Below are 21,759 nucleotides of genomic sequence, written 5' to 3' on the forward strand. Positions count from 1 at the left end.
TTATTTGTCAACCTTTAAGATACTAGTTATTGATAAAATTAATAACAGACACAAAGTAATTTTTATTTATTTATTTTATTGAACAACACTCAACAGATTTATTCTTGTGCACTAGCGAAATGAGTCCATTCACTCCGCGGCATTCCACGCTTGTTCCAGCCAATGGACCCTCATCCAGGCATCCTATTTTGGCACCAGCTCTGTAAAAACATAAGAGACCAAGCTCTACACAGTTCTGATTTATCAGATTTCAATGTGCAAAAATAAAAAAAATAACCCTTTGTCCCGTACAACCAAGCAGAAACACTTTGTCATCTCCTACCCCCTCAATTTGACAAGTGCATGGATCATGATTAATGCATGACTCCAGAAGGCATTTTTGCATTGTTTTCAGGAGAAATTCTTTGGAATTAATAAATGTTAATCATGACAAGTATTCCATCAGTACAATCAGAATGTAAACATACATTAAGCAATTAATTCCCTCAGCGATTAGTTTGCAAATCATTGCCCTAGATAATTCAAAAGGAATTCTCAGTTTAAAATGTGACTGAAAACTTGCAATCCAGTACATTCAATAACAGTTTACAAATGACAAAAATCTTACCAAAGGCATCTTGCCTCTTGGAGATCCCCAGGAAGCTAGCATGTGTGTTCCATATGCAATCTCTGCTAGATTCAAAAGAGGTTCAAAACAGAAAAAAATGTCAACACTTGTTCGGGCTGTTTGTATACTAACTAGGCGATTACAAATCTGCTTACCAGACTCACTGATGGAGTTCTCACTTCATTTATCAGAGCAACAGTTAAACTGCATTGTCAGTTGCAGCAGAAGCTCAAGCAGCAGCCCTTATGAAGTGAGATTTTATTGAAATACTTCCATTGTGTCAGCTCTGTGGAAAAAGAAGACAGATGGAGATGCGTTTAAGTGTCAAGTCAACAAAAGATGGTTTCTTGAAACATATCTACTGCCAGTCTAGATACAGCCCATTAGTTACACATTTGTGACTGCCTGTAAGAAAGGCTGACTCAAAGAAAGGTTTATGTAGATGTGTTCTTTAACACAAATTTACATACCAAGGAAGCGGTTTACAGTTGCATCTTTCACTAGACTCACTGAATTATCAAACAAACCACCCACTGTTCTCTTAGCGTGTCAGAAATGTAGGACAAAACACGAGCAAAACACCATGATGAGGAGGGGAAGGGATTGATAAGATGTAAAGTAAATAACGGAAAGCACAAACCTTGCTTAATACATGCTGATCTCCTTTGCATTTGATGTCATTAATATCTGGAACTAATGCATCAAGTATACAGGATTTATAAGCACCATTCTCCGGTTTGACCTTAAACTGAAAATTGTCTAAAATACTGGATTAAGACATAACTACATAGACCACTATCACCACAGCTTCACACACATTGAACTACAGAACATGTTCTAATTTCCAATTTTCCCCTATTTTACATGATCACCGCCAATTAACGCTAAGCTGGTATTAGGAAATGCTGAAATAAGGTTGCATGCACGCTTTACACTGTCGACTCACAAATACCTGATTTAAGGAGTTTGTTCCAGGTGGATCCAAAGCATGTTTAAGACACACCCGATGTAATGTCTTGTGTATAAAGTATTTCTACAAACCTGGAAACCTGGTGCGATTATCCTATGGATTTTCAGCTGGGTTTCTACATCTCTGGAGTACCCCTGGAGAATCCAATGACGTAGTAGTGGACACAGCTAAGGTATAGATCCATCTTATTTGATCACTAAAAGTATTGGAACAAAGCTCTAAACATATTTTAAGAATAAAGACAACATATCTTGCATGGTTGGGAAAATATTAAACATCCCCACACGTCTGATGCAAATAAATATTGTTAAAATGTTGCACTTGAACCGTGCTTGTTGTGCCTCCAATTTTAGTCTTACCTAGATGGCCAAACAATCACTAAACGAGCCTCCATATACGTCAAAACCACCCAATAAAGCGCAGCTGGTCATAAACCATAATGGCTACGGAGTAATAACTTTTATTAATAGAAATACATACAGTTCAGTTGTATCTGAAATAAACAATATTCAATAGGTTATTCCGTTAAAGCAGTAATACAATGAGACAATTGCATTTAATTCTTCTACTAAATGATAAAACTAAAACAACAAGGCTGTATTAAGGAATAGTTCACCCAAAAATAAAAATCCTCATTTACCCACCCTCATGCCATACCAGATGTGTATGACTTTCTTTTTTTATACTGAACACAAAAATATTTTTAGAAAAATCTCTCAGTTCTGTAGGTCAGTTTAATGCAAGTGAACTCTAAAAGGTAGTCCATATGACTCCAGTGGTTAAATCTATGTCTTCAGAAGTGAAAAAGAACAATTGCTTAAGTGGACATTTATAGTAAAAAAAAAAAAAGGACTTAAATATTGGTCCGTTTCTCACCCACACTTATGTCGCTTCTAAAAGACATGGATTTTACCACTGGAGTCGTATGGATTACTTTTATGCTGCCTTTATGCTTTTTAGAGCTTTAAAAGTTCTGGCCACCATTCACTTGCACTGAATGGACCTACAGATCTGAGAAATTTTTAGAAAAATCATACACATATGGGATAGCTTGAGAGTGAGTTAATGGTGAGAGCATATTCATTTTTGGGTGAACTATTCCTTTAAGAGTTCCGAGTAAAAAGTTCACTGTAATAGCAATGACAATATTTTCATAATGAAGTCTGAACTATTAAACAAATAATACTAATTGGGAGTTACACGCTAGTCACTATAACGGATATTTCGTTTTTTTTTGTTTTTTTTTTGTGAGCCTTAACACTTAAATGTTAAACTAGTCCTTTTAAACTTGCTTCGTTTTCACGGACACGTAACAGAAATATGTTATTCCAATATTCTTATGTCAGGACGAACAGAAACCTTGTCGCTTCTTGTTGCCAGCGAGCCTAATTAAACAAAGGGCGTGTCTAGAAGGGAGCCCTCTTCTCGCACATGCGCAGTTCATCGGTTAGCTATGTTTATCAAAAGAACGACATATAAAGTTAAAGATCAGTCAAGATGGCAAGCAAAATAACAACGGCATGCTCATGAACTGCTTTTAAATCTTCATTATACAGCATTAAGGCAACATTTGTGCCGCAGTGAATGAACTTGAGGAATCGATTATGGGCGGCGAGCGCTCCTCGCTGCTGCGAGTGTCGCAGCTCGCGCTATTTTCCAGTCGAATGCCATAGAAAATGCAAACAAATGTGTCCCCACTCAAGATATACATCCACTGAGGTGTGGATGCAATCTTAGTTTTATATTTTAATTAACAGTCTATGGGCGGATCAGAACCATACGCCTCCTATGCACGGGGCGAATTAGTTACCACTAGACTCCTACTACCGGCGCTGATTGATGTACTTCTCCGCTGACTTACAATATCGCATGACCGACAGCTGCACACATAGAGATGAAGTTATCAAATATATTATGTGAAATATTTATCTTAGAGCTTGAATTGATCATCAAGAATGACTATTTATCAAAACAGACAGTTTAAAATAATATTTTACTAGCGCTCATTGTTACGGTGCGACTTCAAACGCCGTGTATAATCTCGCGAGATTGACAAAAGACGGATCCCTTCTTGACACGACCTTAAAAGTCCAAGCTTTTCCTGACTACCAGCAGAATTTACCAGCAGGTCATGTGATCTGCAAGAGCCTGCTGCCAGCCAATAAAAGACTGAATCGCTACAGGGGTTAACTGTGATTGGCTCTAATCAAAGGCAGATTTGAATACGTCTTTGAACAGAAGGAGAAAAAAAAAAAAAAAGACAAAGATACAATACATGTGCTAATAGGAGAAAAACACATGCCTACACTAACAAGCAAAAGGACTAATCTTAACTTAATTCCAATGCACAAAAACGTGGAAGAAACAGTTTTGCAAACAGGCCGCCACCGCTGGTCAGTCTGATAATACGTAGAGATCCAGAGCAGTAGTCTTATGTCTTGAGAAAAATCTCCCTAGTACTTTAGGGAAAAGACGAGTGCCTTAGAGCAAAAGGATGTGTTGTAGTAGTAGTAGAGAAACGTTGGATAGGCAACCCCCTACCTATGATCTGCTAGGCTTGATTTAGTTATGAGCTCCTGCATGAATTGAAGCTTCGGTGTGTCAGTCAAGGCCAAGCCACATTAAAATGGCTCAATCTGGCTACTTGGCTGAGGATAATGTGTGGTCAGAATTGTGATGTGGGCTGGGGAAGGGGCTACTCTTAATATCAGACTTAATATCTAATAAACGCTCTTAATATGAGCCTCCGTAACCCCCCCTGCCGTACCCACCACCACCACCTCGGGAGTAAGGAGCGTTGCTTCTGCCCGAGTAATTACCTTTCATTGGGCCATAGCCAGAGGACTGCTGTCCATAGCCGCTGCCAAAGTCATTGTAGCCGTTACCACCGCCGTAGCCCTCCATTTGGTCCCCGTAGCCTCCCCCATACCCGCCACCGTATCCGCCTCCATAGCCTCCGCCGTAGCCGTCATTCCCCCCGTAGCCACCTCCGTAGTTGCCGTATCCACCGCCTCGTCCGCCGTAGCCGTTCTGCGGTCTCCCCATCCCCCGTCCGCCACCTCGGCCTCCGCGGCCACCACGACTACCGGCAGCCTGCATCTCTTGCTTGGTCAGGGCCTTCTTCACCTCCACTTTATGTCCATTAATAACGTGATACTTCAGTACCACAGCTTTGTCGGCCGAATCGTTGTCCTCGAAATACACGAAGCCGAAGCCCCGCTTTTTTCCGGTCTCTTTGTCCGTGATCACCTCAGCTTTCTCCACCGCGCCGAACTGGCAGAAGCAGTCGCGGAGGTGATCTTCCTCGATGTCGTCTTTCAGTCCGCCGATGAATATCTTCTTCACCTTAGCGAGGGCTTCGGGCTTACCCGCATCTTCGCGTGCCACGGCTCTCTTCAGCTCGACGTTGTTCCCGTCCAGTATATGAGGACGGGCCGCCATGGCCGCGTCCGCCTCCTCCGGACTCGAGTAGGTGACGAAACCGAAACAACGCGAGCGCTTCAGCTGCTGGTTCTGCACCACCACGCAATCCGTAAGCTGCCCGTACTGCTCGAAATGTTGGCGTAGCCCATCGTCGGTGGTCTGCACGTTAAGTCCGCCGACAAAGAGCTTGCACAGTTGGTTTTCCATTTGAGCCGTCATCTTCGTAATCTAACCTGTGTTTGTATGGTTGCTGTAAAATGGCGGTGGTGAATAAATGGCGGCGGTGCGGCATTTCCGATACGTAAGATGGCTAGGGAAGGCTCATTCATATTTATGAGGAAAGCTATCAGAAAACCTGATTGGTTAGGGTAAGGTTTCGGGGAAGGGTTATAGTTTCTCCGACCAATAAGGTAGCGTTTTCCTGATGTATAGTACTGAATCGTCCAATCAGATATCGGTTAGGATTAGAAAACGCTTCAAGTCTCGAAGGTAACCCGCCAGTTGTCGAATGTCTCGCGAGAGCTGCATGCGACTTTTACACACCGTTTATTGTATTTATTTGGAGTCCCACAAAAACCTACACCTTCCTCTACCCATTATCCCACCTATTTTGGAATTGTCATCTTGTCAAAAGATTCTGGAAAGATGTCGGTCAATTTCTGTGTAGAAAAACGAAAAGTACTTTTTCCATTGAAGAAAACAATGTTTTACTTTATTTTCATCACAATAACAAAGATGTTAACTTTTCTTTTATTGTAAATTTTGTAATTAATTATGGATGATTATTTTTACATAAGTTGAAATGGTCAGAAAACAAACCCAATATGAACCTATTTTTGATAAACTTAAAAAGATATTACAACATGATTAAACGCTGTAAAAATAGTGAAGCCAAAAGATTTGTAAACATCTTTCATTTGTATAATTTAACATAATACTGTTTGTATTGAACCACCCCCCATATTTATTTATACTTACTATACTGATATTATAAATTGTTTAAAAATAAATAAATAAATAAAAAATTCCTTTACCCATTAACCTAAATCTAGACAAGCTCTGTTATCCTGGTTGCTGGTGTACAAACACAATTGCTCTCCATACAAATGTTTGATTTGGAATAATAAAAATATTAAATATTAGAATAAAACACTTCTTATATATATATATATATATATTGGTTTAGAAATAATTGTTGTTTTGTTGGTGACGCAGTTGCTTCGCCATGATGGTCACTTACTTTCACATGGAGAATTTCTAGATAGATTCAAACTTCCAATATCTGCAAAGGATTACGCAGTTGTTTTTGATGCTATACCTTCTGGACTCCTTCAGTTGTTGCGTGTTTCTGATATTGTTGATTTGAATATAACTATTGACCTCAATTTAAAATTAGATGGTATAAGTATTGTTGATAAAAAATGCAACAGTAGTTTCCTTAGACAGATTTGTCGGTCATTTAGGATACCCCCAGCTAAAAGTTTCTGGAATTCACGCTTCCAGGACATTAAGTGGGAGGAGGCTTATATTGTTTCCAGGAGATACTATGTCATCAATAAGATTCGAGAGGTTTCATTTAAAATTATTCATTGTATTTACCCAGTAAATCAGGTCATAAAAAGATTTAAGAAAGAGATTGATTTGGAATGTGTGTTTTGTAATTTGAATGAAGAGAGTATTTGTCATCTTTTTTTATTTTATTTTTTATGTATTTGCACTAAATTGTTCTGGTGTGATTTTAAGGTCTTTTTTAAGGAGATTTCTGGATCTGATATTACTTTGGAGAACAAAAATATATATTTTTTTTACGATAAGCCTTTAGAAAAGAACATTTGTTTTGTTCTTAATTTGTTTATTATTTTATGGAAATATCACATTCATAAATGGTCAAAAAGTACACCTAGTATACAATTTAAGTTTGAGCTTTGTCAGTATCTTAAAGCACTGGAGGGTGTAAGGAACACCAAAGCAAAAAAGACTATAGATTGTTGTAAAGCCTTGAAATATGATCCTTTTTAAGGTTTTTTTTTAATTTTGTTTTTTTTTTTTTTTATTTTGCAGTTAGAGATATGGATTTGATTTCAATACCCTATGTATATAGTTCTTAATTTTTGTATTATTTTGTTGTTTATTTTATTTATTTATTTGTATTATGTTATTTTTACTGATTTTCTTGCAATTATTGTTATTGTGTATTTGGTTATTGTGTGATTTGTTACTAAATAAAGCATTTAAAAAAATAAAATAAAATAATAATAATAATAATTTACGTAAATCTATCCCTAACCTAATAACGCCGAATGAGACTCTCGCGAGACTTTGGCTGCCAGAGGGTTAACCTTGAGAGAGAGAGAGAGAGAGAGAGAGAGAGAGAGAGAGAGAGAGAGAGAGAGAGAGAGAGAGAGAGAGAGAGAGAGACCGCTTTTTTAAAATTATTATTAATGCAAAAAAAATATAAAAAAAATAATCAATGCCAGGGGAAACATTCTGCACATGAAAACATTCTTATTATAAAAGTGTAAAAACATCATAAAGTTTAAGGAGTGAAATGGTTTTCAGGGCTTTGGAGTTGCTGGAGGTAACAAGAGTGTCCAGACTGGATTTTTTAGTCCTTATTAAAAATCGCAAAATGTTACAGGAGAGTCCACTTCCCTAGCCATCCTACTTGACGGAAATTCGCGGTGCGCGATGATGTCATGCAAAAGTAACCACGCCCAACATTAAGTAAATTCCATTTAAAACATTTTGTACCATATTTGTAAAATATTAAAAAATCTCAGTCTAATTAAATTCCATATGCGCTATTAGGGTCAAATCTTTCATTTTTAAAGAGACAGATGGTAACGCTGGCTCCACGGAAAACCAATGCGCATGTGCAGTACAGACAACAACAGCTCGCCACAGAAAAACAATGGCGACTGCCGTGGAGAACATCGTTAAAGTGTGAGTACATGTAGTTTTTTAACCAGTTGAATGAATGTCCCTCTGGTACTTTCAAATTATTGATGAATTGGGACGATTTCGTTATCGATGGTCGGACCTAACTACAACGATGGTGTTTGGTTTGCTCATAATGAAAATTGCGGTATTGATCTGCACCGCGTTCATTCATTGTTTTCCATGAGATCAAAGCGCGCTACAACGTGACTTCTTTTAAAATCACTAGATAGTTTTCTTACTCCTCTGTTCCCCTTTCCTTGTCCTGTTGTTAAGGCAGACGGATGTCTATGCTTTAGTTGTGTTTTGTAACACTAATAAATATTGGTGCAACTCATTATAGTACATTGATGCCCATTGTTTGCATATCAGCACGTTGTGGCGCACCAAATCTGACACAAAAAGCCTACCAGTCATGTTCCTAAGATCCTAAGAGAAGAAAAGGATTTAGCAAATAACTAGTGGATAAGTGCACTAAGTTTAACATTTTCTGGTCTGTCTGTAATCTAAATCACGTGTCCGTATCAGAACTTTGTATTAAATGTTACTCCCTCTTGCTGTTTGTTTGTGTTTCTGGACAACAGGCTTGGAGAGCAGTACTATAAAGATGCTTTGGAACAGTGTCACAGTTATAATGCCCGACTTTGCGCAGAGAGAAGCATCCTCATGCCCTTCCTGGACTCCCAGACTGGAGTGGCTCAAAGCAATTGCTACATCTGGATGGAGAAGAGACATAGGAGTGCAGGTTCAGTTCTGACCTTATGCACTTACTCCATACTTTATGTCTACTTCTTTTTAGTAACATACCCGATTTATGATTGCCGTTTAGGGACCGCACCAGGACAACTGTACACATATCCAGCACGCCGTTGGAGGAAGAAAAGAAGAGCTCATCCACCAGAGGATCCCGCTTTGGTTTTTCCTCCTGTCAAAGCTGGTATTCTATTATAGAATTGTTCGATTACATTTGGAGCAGATATCATGTCATAATGACTCTCTTTATCCAGTGATTCCCACAGGATTTTGTGAGACTGTGGTGGGTGGACCTCGGACCCTCTGGGGGGTCTGGGGGCATGGTCCCCTGTAAGAAAATGTTGTACATTTTAAAGTTAAATGCTCTCAAAGTGCACCAGATTGATGCAAAATTAAGAGGCTAGATCTATGAAGCATTTTTGTGCTCTAGTAGTAATTTAATCATTAACACATTGCTTGTATAGATATGAATGGTGATGACATGGCAAAAAAGTCACACCCACAAAGCATAAACGAGACAGAGTTTAACGCAATTCACAAAAGCTCAAAACACAAAATCGACTAAAGCATACATTTGAGCCAGGGCTCGACATTAAGCATTGTCATGTGCTTGTCCTCCGGACAAGTAAATTGGTCATTCACTTCTGCTTCTGTAAAAAGTTACTTGCCCTGAGAGAAAAAAGGACATGTAAGTTACATGCTTAAGTAACATGTCATAGTTTATGTTGTATATTTTTCTAAAATTATGACTGATGCCCAACCTAATAGTGTACCTATGCAATCAACTCATTTCTCTGCACAGAAATGTAAACTGCACTGGGTAGGGGAGGAGGCTATTGTCAAATGGTAATTATTTTGTTGTGTATGGTAGTCAAATAAAGGAAAGCCTCCACTGCCACCATTAACAGCAAGGATGCTCACACCTCTATGGAATGAGATCTACTTTTTCATCATGTTATTGCAGCAAGATCTACCATGTACAATAAAGGCTATACAGGTGCATCTCAATAAATTAGAATGTCATGGAAAAGTTCATTTATTTCAGTAATTCAACTCAAATTGTGAAACTCGTGTATTAAATAAATTCAATGCACACAGACTGAAGTAGTTTAAGTCTTTGGTTCTTTTAATTGTGATGATTTTGGCTCACATTTAACAAAAACCCACCAATTCACTATCTCAACAAATTAGAATATGGTGACATGCCAATCAGCTAATCAACTCAAAACACCTGCAAAGGTTTCCTGAGCCTTCAAAATGGTCTCTCAGTTTGGTTCACTAGGCTACACAATCATGGGGAAGACTGCTGATCTGACAGTTGTCCAGAAGATAATCATTGACACCCTTCACAAGGAGGGTAAGCCACAAACATTCATTGCCAAAGAAGCTGGCTGTTCACAGAGTGCTGTATCCAAGCATGTTAACAGAAAGTTGAGTAGAAGGAAAAAGTGTGGAAGAAAAAGGTGCACAACCAACCGAGAGAACCGCAGCCTTATGAGGATTGTCAAGCAAAATCGATTCAAAAATTTGGGTGAACTTCACAAGGAATGGACTGAGGCTGGGGTCAAGGCATCAAGAGCCACCACACACAGACGTGTCAAGGAATTTGGCTACAGTTGTCGTATTCCTCTTGTTAAGCCACTCCTGAACCACAGACAACGTCAGAGGCGTCTTACCTGGGCTAAGGAGAAGAAGAACTGGACTGTTGCCCAGTGGTCCAAAGTCCTCTTTTCAGATGAGAGCAAGTTTTGTATTTCATTTGGAAACCAAGGTCCTAGAGTCTGGAGGAAGGGTGGAGAAGCTCATAGCCCAAGTTGCTTGAAGTCCAGTGTTAAGTTTCCACAGTCTGTGATGATTTGGGGTGCAATGTCATCTGCTGGTGTTGGTCCATTGTGTTTTTTGAAAACCAAAGTCACTGCACCCGTTTACCAAGAAATCATGCTTCCTTCTGCTGACCAGCTTTTTAAAGATGCTGATTTCATTTTCCAGCAGCATTTGGCACCTGCCCACACTGCCAAAAGCACCAAAAGTTGGTTAAATGACCATGGTGTTGGTGTGCTTGACTGGCCAGCAAACTCACCAGACCTGAACCCCATAGAGAATCTATGGGGTATTGTCAAGAGGAAAATGAGAAACAAGAGACCAAAAAATGCAGATGAGCTGAAGGCCACTGTCAAAGAAACCTGGGCTTCCATACCACCTCAGCAGTGCCACAAACTGATCACCTCCATGCCACGCCGAATTGAGGCAGTAATTAAAGCAAAAGGAGCCCCTACCAAGTATTGAGTACATATACAGTCAATGAACATACTTTCCAGAAGGCCAACAATTCACTAAAAATGTTTTTTTTTTTTTTATTGGTCTTATGATGTATTCTAATTTGTTGAGATAGTGAATTGGTGGGATTTTGTTAAATGTGAGCCAAAATCATCACAATTAAAAGAACCAAAGACTTAAACTACTTCAGTCTGTGTGCATTGAATTTATTTAATACACGAGTTTCACAATTTGAGTTGAATTACTGAAATAAATGAACTTTTCCACGACATTCTAATTTCTTGAGATGCACCTGTACATTATCACAATACCAAAATTTAAGTAGTCTGTAGTGAAATTTGACGATTCTCAATAGCAGTTTTAATACCACAACAAATAACACTAACTAATTTGTTAATTATGGAAGAATGGTTTAAAGTTCTTAAGTTATTATTCAAGACTAGTAAACAGTCAGTAATAAAATAACAATGAAAAACATCAATAAATAGAAATAGATTAAAAATAATAGAACAACAAATACAAATTAAGAAAATTCAGTGCTTTTTTTTTAACAGCGTAAAAGTTTTAAACAGCAGTAGACTATCAAGTATTCAAGTAAACATTCAGAATGAAATGCAACATAAAACTGCTACTTGTATTTACTGTATGATACATTAATATACATTAATCATTTTTGAAGCTACTAAAGTTACCCAGTCAAGAGCAGTGAGTGTTTTCTTGTTATGGTTGTTTTATTATAATGACACACTAGACGGCAGCAGGTCTGTTAGCTTACATTTATACTTACAAGTACGACATTTTAATACAAATCCTTTTTTTTTTCTCTGCTGTTTACGTTCACTTTAGACATCACTCTCTGTGTTTACATGAATATCTCACCAAGACAAGCATTTTGGCAGAATTTTGACATTTATTTGACTGTTCAGGTGCGCATTAGCGCGAGCATTTCCGGAACACACGCATGTTCAGCACACACATACACTGCCTGTCAATCAAACAGGGCGCAGCTGTTACTAGATCACTTGCAAATTATAATATTACATGCTCTAGATTACTTTCAACAGCAGAATAAGAATATGAACTTTCTAATAAGTGACACAGGCCTAGGCTATCACAAATATAGCTGGTTATTTTTTTGTCATTGACGTTTTAATCAGTCTGCTTATCTGGTCAGGCAAATAAAATTCTCTTTCATTTGCCCCTTCAAAAAGCCACTTGTCCTGGACAAGCGTTAATGTCGAGCCCTTTGAGCCATCAAAGAAATGAAGCAAAAGTGGCTACCTGTGTTGAACTTGCTCCTCAGATGCTGAAAATAGTTATGTTGTCAGAGCCACTGGTAATAACGTTAACGTTAGATAATTGGTTCCAGTGCACGTGTGTGTGAGCTTGCACACGTGGTGGGGCTGAGGCTGACTCCCTGGGAGTGAGAGATGCTTTGCCGAAGCAACGTTGCAAAACACAACGTTAGAGAACTTTTATGTTATTATGAAAAGTGTAAAAATATTTTCGGTTCATTATGAAACTGTGGCGGGACAAATTTGACCCGCCACATTCTAGGTAATTAATGTGAAACACTGCTTTATCTTTTGTTGTGTTACATTCACTCATCAAAAAGTTTAGAACTGTTACATAGGGGTATTTAAATCAGAGAGAATTTTACCCCAGTTTGAAAATAAACCAATCAAACGAGACTTGATCTGAACTAATCAATCAAATTCTATAAATTAAATGAGTAAAAAAAGTGTTTTTCCAAAGCTGAGCTTGACTTGGGAGTGAAGAAAGATGTCTTGGGCCCATTGGATGGTAGTAGTCTGGAAGCATTACTGAAAGGAGAGCCCCTGGATAAAAGAGCCCCTACAGAGCTTAGACCACCAGAGGAAGAAACCAGTCTGGCTGAGATCACTGGAACCAGTGCAGCCAGCAGCCACAGTGGCTCCACACGCGTCAGGAAGGTATACAGCAGTAGAGGGTTTTTTTTTTTCAATATTGCATCTACTTTTGTACTGTATACTTTGGACTCTGTTCATAATAGATGGGTGCTCCTAGATGAACGTATAAGCTGATAGTTTTGTGTCATTCTCAGAGAATCCTTGAGCCAGAAGACTACTTAGATGATCTGGACGATGAAGATTTTGAGGAAGAGACTCCAAAAAGACGAGGAAAAGGAAAGTCGAAGGTAACATGCCAGCGTCTGCTATTACCAACACTAGATACTTGTGCATATAATAATTATCTGATTTAAAAAAACATAATTGGGGGCTCATCTGGGATCTGAACCCGGGACCTCTCACAACCCCAAGCGAGAATCATACCCCTGAATTCAAATAGTGTAGCAATACATTTAGCAAAGTATTAAACCAGATATCATACAGTACTTGAGTTTTACCCTGATGAGATTATCCTTTAACTGGTCACTGGTCGAGAGAGACAATGTTGTGAAAGATGCCATTTTCTGTCAGAGTCGAGGAGTTGGGAATGGAAAGAAGAAAATGGAAGCCGCTGCAGCTGCTCAGGAAGATCGGGACAAACCATATGCTTGTGACAGTAAGTTCGGGCCTTGTTCTACACCTTTGTGGCAATTTATTTTTTCCGTAAAGTCCACTTATGAAAAACAGTCATAATTTAGTTCTATGTGACCTTTTTCTGACCTCTTTCTGACCCTTAGAATAAAACAGGCTGTTTTAACTTTAAATAATTGTCTTGTTTATTAGTCTGTGGGAAACGCTATAAGAACAGACCAGGTTTGAGTTACCACTACACTCACTCTCACCTGGCTGATGAGGAAGGAGAGGACAGCAAAGAAGAACCTGAGATTCACACACCTGCACCACGAGAAGAAACCAAGAGTGAGTTTCAATGTTATTCACTCAATCATAAGGGTAGGACTCATGAGAAGGTCCTCATGCTGTGTGACCATCTAAAACTGTATAAAGAATGACTGAAAAGTGCAAAACGAACACAAAGTCTTGACACACCAGTGATACTGTTGTGCATTATTATTCAGGTTAATAACCACACCATACATTGTTGTATTTATGACATTTAAAGTAATAGTTTGCCCAAAAAGGATGATTCTCTCATCATTTACTCACCCTTATGCCATCCAAGATGTGTATGACTTTCTTTCATCTGCTGAACACAAATGAAGATTTTTAGAAGAATTTCTCAGCTCTTTTGGTCTATACAATGCAAGTGAATGGGTGCCAAAATTTTGAAGCTCCAACAATCACATAAGTCAGCATAAAATTAATTAATTAGACTCCAGTGGTTAAATCAATATCTTCAGAAGCAATATGATAGCTGTGGGTGAGAAATAGATCACTTCCACATTCTTGTGTTTTTGATGATTCACATTCTTCATGCATACCGCCCCCTACTGGGCAGGGAGAAACTTTTCAAGCAAAAAATGACTTAAATATCGATCTGTTTCTCACCCACACCTATCATATCACTTCAGAAATATGGATTAAAACACTAGAGTCGTATGGATTGCTTTTATGATGCCTTATGTGCTTTTTGGAGCGTCAAAATTTTGGCACCCATTCACTTGCATTGTATGGACCTACAGAGCTGAGATATTCTTCTAAAAATCAGAATTTGTGTTCTGCAGAAGAAAGAAAGTCATAAACATCAGGGATGGCATGAGGGTGAGTAAATGATAAGAGAATTTTCATTTTTGGGCTGACATGACATTGCAACCAGGTAAATATTGGACACTCTCTCACAACCACATAGATTACAGCTTTGATTTTAGATAGTCAAATTGCTACATGAATGAAAGCAGGACAACAGCTTACAAAGGATCTGATCTTCTGTCTTTGTGCAGCCCCTAAGAAAGGGCCAAATGGCCTGGCATTACCCAATGACTATTGTGACTTCTGCCTGGGTGACTCAAACATGAATCAGAAAACAGGCCAGTCTGAAGAGCTGGTTTCCTGCTCTGATTGTGGACGTTCAGGTATGAAACAGAGACATCAGCCATATTTAAAATCTCTGCACTTGAATGCAGATGACTCAAACATGCCCTTCATCTTGCATTCCTCCTCAGGACATCCATCATGCCTGCAGTTTACTGCCGTGATGATGGCAGCTGTGAAGACTTACCGCTGGCAGTGCATTGAGTGCAAGTGTTGCAATGTTTGTGGCACATCTGAGAATGATGTGAGTTATGAATCACACATATCCCCCTGTCCTTCCACTATGGCCCTGCTTACATCTGGTATTAATATTAGTTTCTCATGTATAAAACTTGCCATTCTAGATTTGTTAAACGATGACGTTAAAGGATTATTTCACCCAAAAATTAAAATTCTCTCATCATTTACTCACCCTCATGCCATCCCAGATGTGAATGACTTTCTTTCTTTTGCTGAATGCAAACAAAGATTTTTAGAACAATCTAATCTCAGCTTTGTTGGTCCATTCAATGAAAGTCAACAAAACAGTGTTCAAAACGTTGAAGCTCCAAAAAGCACATTAAGGCAGCATAAAAGTAATCCATACGACTCCAGTGGTTAAATCCATGTCTTCAGAAGCGATATGAGAGGTGTGGGTGAGAAACAGATCAATATTTAAGTCCTTTTTTACTATAAATTCTCCTCCCTGCCCAGTAGGTGGCAATATGCACGAAGAAAGTGAATTGCCAAAAATAAAAGAATGTGGACATTTATAGTAAAAAAGTACTTCTCACCCACACCTATCATATCGCTTCTGAAGACATGGATTTAACCACTGAACTCGGATGGACTACTTTTATGCTGCCTTTATGTGCTTTTTGATCTTCAAAGTTTTGGACTCTGTTGACTTGTATTGTATGGGCCAACAGAGCGGAGTTATTTTTCAAAAAATCTTTGTATTCTGCAGAAGAAATTCACACATCTGGGATAGCATGAGGGTGAGTAAATGATGAGAGAATTTTCATTTTTGGGTGAACTATCCCTTTAAGGTGCGGACACACTAGACTTTGCTCCATTCAAACGTACAGTGTCTAAACATGGGAGACGAGAAACAGAAGCTCATATGATGAAAATTCACACTGCACTGCATTTGTATGACAATACAAATAGAAGATTGAAATGTCACAGATTGATAAATTGAATATTTATCAAAACATAAGCCGACAAGTGTGACATCATATCATTTGTTGCATGGTCCAAAGCAATTTTGCATGCTCAAAGTCCATGTGACCGTGGCTTTATGAAACTTGACAACATGTGGACAAGTGTTTACATGGCCTTAGTCAAGCAGTTGCATTTACGTGCTTCACATGAGCTACTTTTATTCAGTCAGCAGATGTTTTTGCCCAAAGCGAATTATCTGTCACTGCATGTAGATTCCAGGCATATCCAACATCTTCTGTGAAGTCTCGTGCATGTATGGCCTTTTAATTTTTTTCTTATTTTTGTTTCCTTTTAAAGCTGGAGCTAACTGGGAAAGTTTAAAGCTGTTGTTTTGGATTACCTGAGACTGTGAATACCATGTGGCCTATCGCATCCATTACAACACAAAAACCTCTCTATGTGCAATATTATCGTAGCTGACTTGTTAATGTATTTAAATCCTCTACTCTAGGACCAGCTTCTGTTCTGTGATGACTGTGACAGAGGATACCACATGTACTGCCTCAGCCCTCCCATGTCTGACCCTCCAGAAGGTACAAACAGACAGTTCTAATAATGTGATTCTTTGACAGTAAATAATGAATTCTTAAATGATCCATATCCTGCGGGGCCTGGGTAGCTCAGCGAGTAAAGACGCTGACTGTCACCCTTGGAGTCGCGAGTTCGAATCCAGGGCGTGCTTAGTGACTCCAGCCAGGTCTCCTAAGCAACCAAATTGGCCCGGTTGCTAGGGAAGGTAGAGTGACATGGGGTAACCTCCTCGTGGTCACTATAATGTGTGGTTCTCACTCTCGGAGGGGCGAGTGGTGAGTTGTGCGTGGATGCCGCGGAGAATAGCGTGAAGCTTCCACACGCGCTATGTCTCCGAGGTAACGCGCTCAACAAGCCACTTGATAAGATGCGCGGATTGACAGTCTCGGACACGGAGGCAACTGAGATTCGTCCTCTGCCACCTGGATTGAGGCGAGTCACTATGCCACCACAAGGACATAAGAGCACATTGGGAATTGGACATTCAAAAAATCAAAAAAGCACATCCACAGTAGAGTGCATTTAATACAGTATCTTCAGCATGTTTTGCAGTCATCCAAAGCAACGTCACTGACCAGATGGTATGAATTTATGACTGCCCTAAAATCGTTTTAAAAGCCTGCTCTTCATGAAACATTTCTCTGTATATTTTTACATATGAATTAAGGTGGAGTCAGATAGAAGGATAGAATCAGAATGTTCTATTTGTTTAATACTTCCAGCAATGTAATGGTCCTTAAACATGGAGTGATAGTTTCAGATAAAAACTTTTTTCAAAAAATCTACCATAACCAAAAACATGAGACATCCTGTGTAGTAGTAGCTGAAGTTAGAGTAAGTAGTTAGCACTGATGATTCATATGTGGTTTGATCATGTCTACAGGAAGCTGGAGTTGTCACCTATGTCTGGCTCTTCTGAAGGACAAGGCCTCCATTTATCAGAGCCAGAACAGTTCAATGGAGTGACCGAATAACCATGACAACAGCGTAGCTTGAAGAACAAACTCTCACGTACACACAGAAACACATTTAGACTGTCGTGAGATTTACAGCATGGTTGATACAATTGTTGGAAATGGAAAGACAAAGAAATCATTGGCCCTAACATACCCACTGTTTTGGGTTTATAATGTCATTGTGACTGTTACACATATCTACACATCATATACAGGGTCTTGAATGAACGGAGCACACAAAGGTGAAAGTATGAACTTCTATACACTTCATGTATCATTTGCAGCATTTCCACATTTCTTAATGATGATTCAGCATCTGGTTATGCATTGCCATATATTCCACATTTCTTAATGATGATTCAGCATTTGTTTATGCATATATATATTATTGTTTTTGCTCACTTAAGACACATTTGTTTACATATGGCTTAATTCAAGGATGTTATGGATTTACAGTAAATATGAGAAGTGTATCTCTGTTTATCTTTGTCGTATATAATTATTACTTGTAAGTTGTTCTTTCAGGAAGTAATTGTGCCAAGGTCCAGATTCAAAAACCAGAAGCAGGTGCTGTATTTTTATTATTCTGTTTTTGCTACATTTTCTGGATTCACTCATTTGTTTTAATCATACAAAAAACACTCTCACAAGACGAGTTATCTTTTGTAGTACAATTTTGTATATGATATATTCAATATCTATTATTGTTCACTAGCCACATTGAATTATTGTGAGTACTGTATCAGTTTTGGTATTTCATATCGGTTCGTATATGGTATTGAATGTAAATTATGTATTTTGCAGTCTTTTTTTTTTAATTTACATTTTTCATATTGGCCTTTCCATAATAAACATACATGTAACAGATAAATGTTAATTTTGTGTATACTTTTTGTTGTTGTTGTTACAGCTGCCAGCCCAGTAAATAAAATATAGATTCCTCAGTTTAAATACAGTATTATAGCTCTGAGATCCACAAAGTCCTAGAAACACATCCACATATTAGAGTATGCTTGCATTGCATTGTGATAATGGGTAGTTGACAAATACTGTATATCAAATGTAATTTTTTTGTTCAACATAAAAATTCAGGTTAAAGGAATATTTCGGGTTCAATACAAGTTAAGCTTAACCGACAGCATTTGTGGCATAATATTTTGTTACCACAAAAATTAATTTTGATTTGCTGATCCTTTTCTTTAAAAAGCAAAATCTGCATTACAGTGAGGCATTTACAATGGAAGTGAATGGGGGCCAATTTTTGAACATTAAAATACTCACTTTTGAAAAAGTATAGTCACATGACATAAACAATATTTGTGTAAACATGACTTTAGTGTGATAAAATCACTTCCTAACCTTTTCTGTGTAAAGTTATAGCCAATTTTACAACTTCGTTGCCATGACGATGTTGTCAACAAACCCTAAAATGACCATTTAAACAACTTAACAGCTCAAATAATAAATTTATCTCTTAGTTAATAATAAATAATAAATTTATCTCTTAGTTTTAACAGAAGAATTGATGTAAGTGCTTTTATAAAGTTATAAGCTTCACATTTCTGCCTTTAAACCCTCCAAAAATTGGCCCTATTCCATTGTAAATGCCTCACTGTAACCTTGATTTTTGCTTTTTATGTTATTAACAATTTATATTGATTCCAGTCACAGATTAAATAAACATGACAGAAAATACGGAATCAAATTATATGAACTTAAAACCCTTCCTGGTGGCGCGGCTGTAAATACCTAAAGAACTGAGATCTGGGAATCCCAAAATGTTGAACCATATTTTCAAAGGATCTCAACACTCCACTCTCATACAGGTCACCGAGCGTATTAACCCCACTCATAATCCACTCTGACCAGCAGAAAGGGGACTTATTAATACATCATTTTGGGTTCAGGCATATGCTTGAGGCTACATTTAAATAAATTTCTGAATTAAACACTCTGGACACTTTTGTCCATACTGAGTGCAAATACGAGATAACGGGGTGTAACTCCGATTAGCTTGATAGAAAGGCTTTGCAATGGCGAAATAGGGGCAAGAACTTCCTGTTCAATACAAAACCAGGGAGGGACTCTCTCAGGTGTAAGCGAACAATGAGCCAAATGTCTGAGACTGAATGCATAATAATAAAACAAAATCTTGGGTAGGCCTAGCCCACCTGGGACGCCTACCATTCCAAATGGAGGACTTCGCTATACTATCAAATTGCTTGAAATAAGAAAGGGGGACATCAACAGGGAGAGATTGTAGCAGGTAGTTAAATTTTGGAATACAATTCATTTTAATAACATTAACCTTCCCAATCAAAGATAAATGTAATGAAGCCCACCTGCCCACATCGCTCGAAAACCTTTTTATTAAAGGGTCTAAATGAACTAAATAAATCACCCAAATTTGCTGGGAATAAAATACCCAAATACTTAATACCTTGTTTGGGCCACTGAAAGGCGCCCGGCTGAAAAGCCATTACCGGGCAGTACGCTGTTAGAGCCAAAGCTTTGGATTTAGACCAATTAACTCTGTATCCTGAGAATTTACAAAAGGAATTAATAATCTTGTGGAGGCAAGGCATATATCTAATGGGGTCGGAGACAAATAATAAAATATCATCTGTGTAAAGCAAAAAAAAACGTATGCGCCACACCTCCTGTCACCACCCCTGGAAAATCATCCTCCTTTCTTATCACAGCTGCTAATGGCAAGTTAGAACAATAATGGGGAAAGAGTAAAATAATCTGAAATTAATCCATTTGTTTGAACTGCCACTACCTGGTGTCTATTAAGTAATTTAGTCCAACCAATAAAAGTATTCCCAAACCCGTACATTTCCAAAATCTTAAAAAGATAATCCCATTCTACAATATCAAATGCCTTTTCAGTGTCAAGTGAGCTGGCAGCGACTGGAGACTGATCATTTGCCACTGACCGCATGATATTGATGAAACACCTAATGTTATCAGAAGAGCTATGACCTCGAATAAACACCACCTGATCTATATGTATAAGAGATGTCATAACCTTACTTGATCGGTTAGCCAAAATTTTTGACAATATTTTAACATCTAACTGGATCAAGGAAATTGGACGGTAACTCTTACACTCACTTGGATCTTTGTCCTTTTTAAGAATCAGACTGATCCGGGCTTGCGTCATGGTTGGCGGAGGCTTTCCATTCTTTAAAGATTCCGTATAAACTTCTTGCAAAAGTGGAGCCAATTCTGTAGCATAAGATCTAAAAAAAAAACTCAGCGGCAAAGCCATCTGGCCCTGGAGCCTTACCTGTAGGTAAGGCCTTAATTACCTCGCCAAGCTCCTCCAAGGTTATCTCAGAATCAAGAGAATTTTTTTGCTCAGCCATCAGAGAATGGTAGAAAATGACTCTCTCTGCTTTATATATCTAGCCAGGCGTTTTCCTGCCTTGTCCCCCGACTCAAAGTATGACTGTCTTGTCCTGAATAGCCAAAACTCCACCTTCCGTGACAAAATAGTATTATATCTGTATTTCAATCCGGTCAATTCTCTTAGGCCATCAGATGACATTAAGCACTTCAGCTCTGCCTCGGCACTTTTAATATTCCTTTCCAACTCCACAAGTTCTTGTGCTTTGGATTTTTTGGTGAATGAGGCATATTGTATGATCTGGCCCTTAAGTGCCTCCCACGCCATGCCCACAGAGGATACTGAGGACCAGTTGGCCTCCATATAAACACTGATTTCAGCCTTTAACATTTGTTGGAATTCAGGATTTTGTAAAAGGGATACATTAAAGCACCAACTATATGATTTCCTTTTCTCCATATGTGGCAACACCTCTAAACTCGCCAGGGCGTGATCTGAGATTAAAATTTTTCCAATTGAGCAATCATTTTCAATTTTTTTTTTTTAAGAAAAGGATGGAGTCTAAATAAATTTTTGTGGTAATCAACATTATTCCACAAATGCTTAACTTTTATTGAACCTCGAATATTCCTTTAAAATGTATATTTTAGGTGATATGAACTTTTCACTATTATTAATGCACTTTTAACTTTTTTGCAGTCCACTTAAATTAGTCCTGAGGTGTGACAAATGATTTTTGAACATACAATTATTCTATGTAGACTCTCAATTAATACAAGGTCATAAAATAGCATGTGGAATTATACAAGAATTAGAAAAATGTTTAGATTAAG

At 38.2% G+C, this 21,759-nt stretch overlaps 2 protein-coding genes across 4 annotated transcripts; one reads left to right on the plus strand and one right to left on the minus strand.

Moving 5' to 3' along the window:
- Positions 1 to 56: 56 nt before the first annotated feature.
- Positions 57 to 5,793, minus strand: hnrnpa0a (heterogeneous nuclear ribonucleoprotein A0a). Of its 3 annotated transcripts, none has more exons than XM_051657584.1 (4): positions 4,397 to 5,792; positions 763 to 893; positions 608 to 672; positions 57 to 200 (listed from the first exon to the last, which is right to left on the minus strand). In XM_051657584.1, exons 1-2 carry the CDS (start codon positions 5,217 to 5,219, stop codon positions 820 to 822), a joined length of 897 nt encoding a protein of 298 aa, XP_051513544.1. In that variant the 5' UTR covers positions 5,220 to 5,792; the 3' UTR covers positions 57 to 200; positions 608 to 672; positions 763 to 819. The 3 variants fall into 3 exon arrangements, with proteins under 3 accessions (XP_051513544.1, XP_051513543.1, XP_051513542.1); XM_051657583.1 differs by having other exon boundaries at positions 608 to 669; positions 4,397 to 5,791; XM_051657582.1 differs by having other exon boundaries at positions 608 to 669; positions 763 to 5,793.
- A 2,032-nt stretch (positions 5,794 to 7,825) lies between these two features.
- Positions 7,826 to 17,786, plus strand: dpf2l (D4, zinc and double PHD fingers family 2, like). The gene is made up of 11 exons (XM_051657578.1): positions 7,826 to 7,943; positions 8,522 to 8,682; positions 8,767 to 8,874; positions 12,723 to 12,919; positions 13,051 to 13,143; positions 13,427 to 13,511; positions 13,679 to 13,813; positions 14,794 to 14,925; positions 15,016 to 15,128; positions 16,539 to 16,620; positions 17,502 to 17,786. The coding sequence occupies exons 1-11, from the start codon at positions 7,912 to 7,914 to the stop codon at positions 17,582 to 17,584; spliced, it is 1,221 nt and encodes a 406-aa protein (XP_051513538.1). The 5' UTR covers positions 7,826 to 7,911; the 3' UTR covers positions 17,585 to 17,786.
- The last annotated feature ends 3,973 nt before the right edge of the window (positions 17,787 to 21,759 follow it).

The sequence above is a fragment of the Myxocyprinus asiaticus genome, chromosome 27 (genome assembly GCF_019703515.2).
Source record: "Myxocyprinus asiaticus isolate MX2 ecotype Aquarium Trade chromosome 27, UBuf_Myxa_2, whole genome shotgun sequence".
Classification (NCBI taxonomy): domain Eukaryota; kingdom Metazoa; phylum Chordata; class Actinopteri; order Cypriniformes; family Catostomidae; genus Myxocyprinus; species Myxocyprinus asiaticus.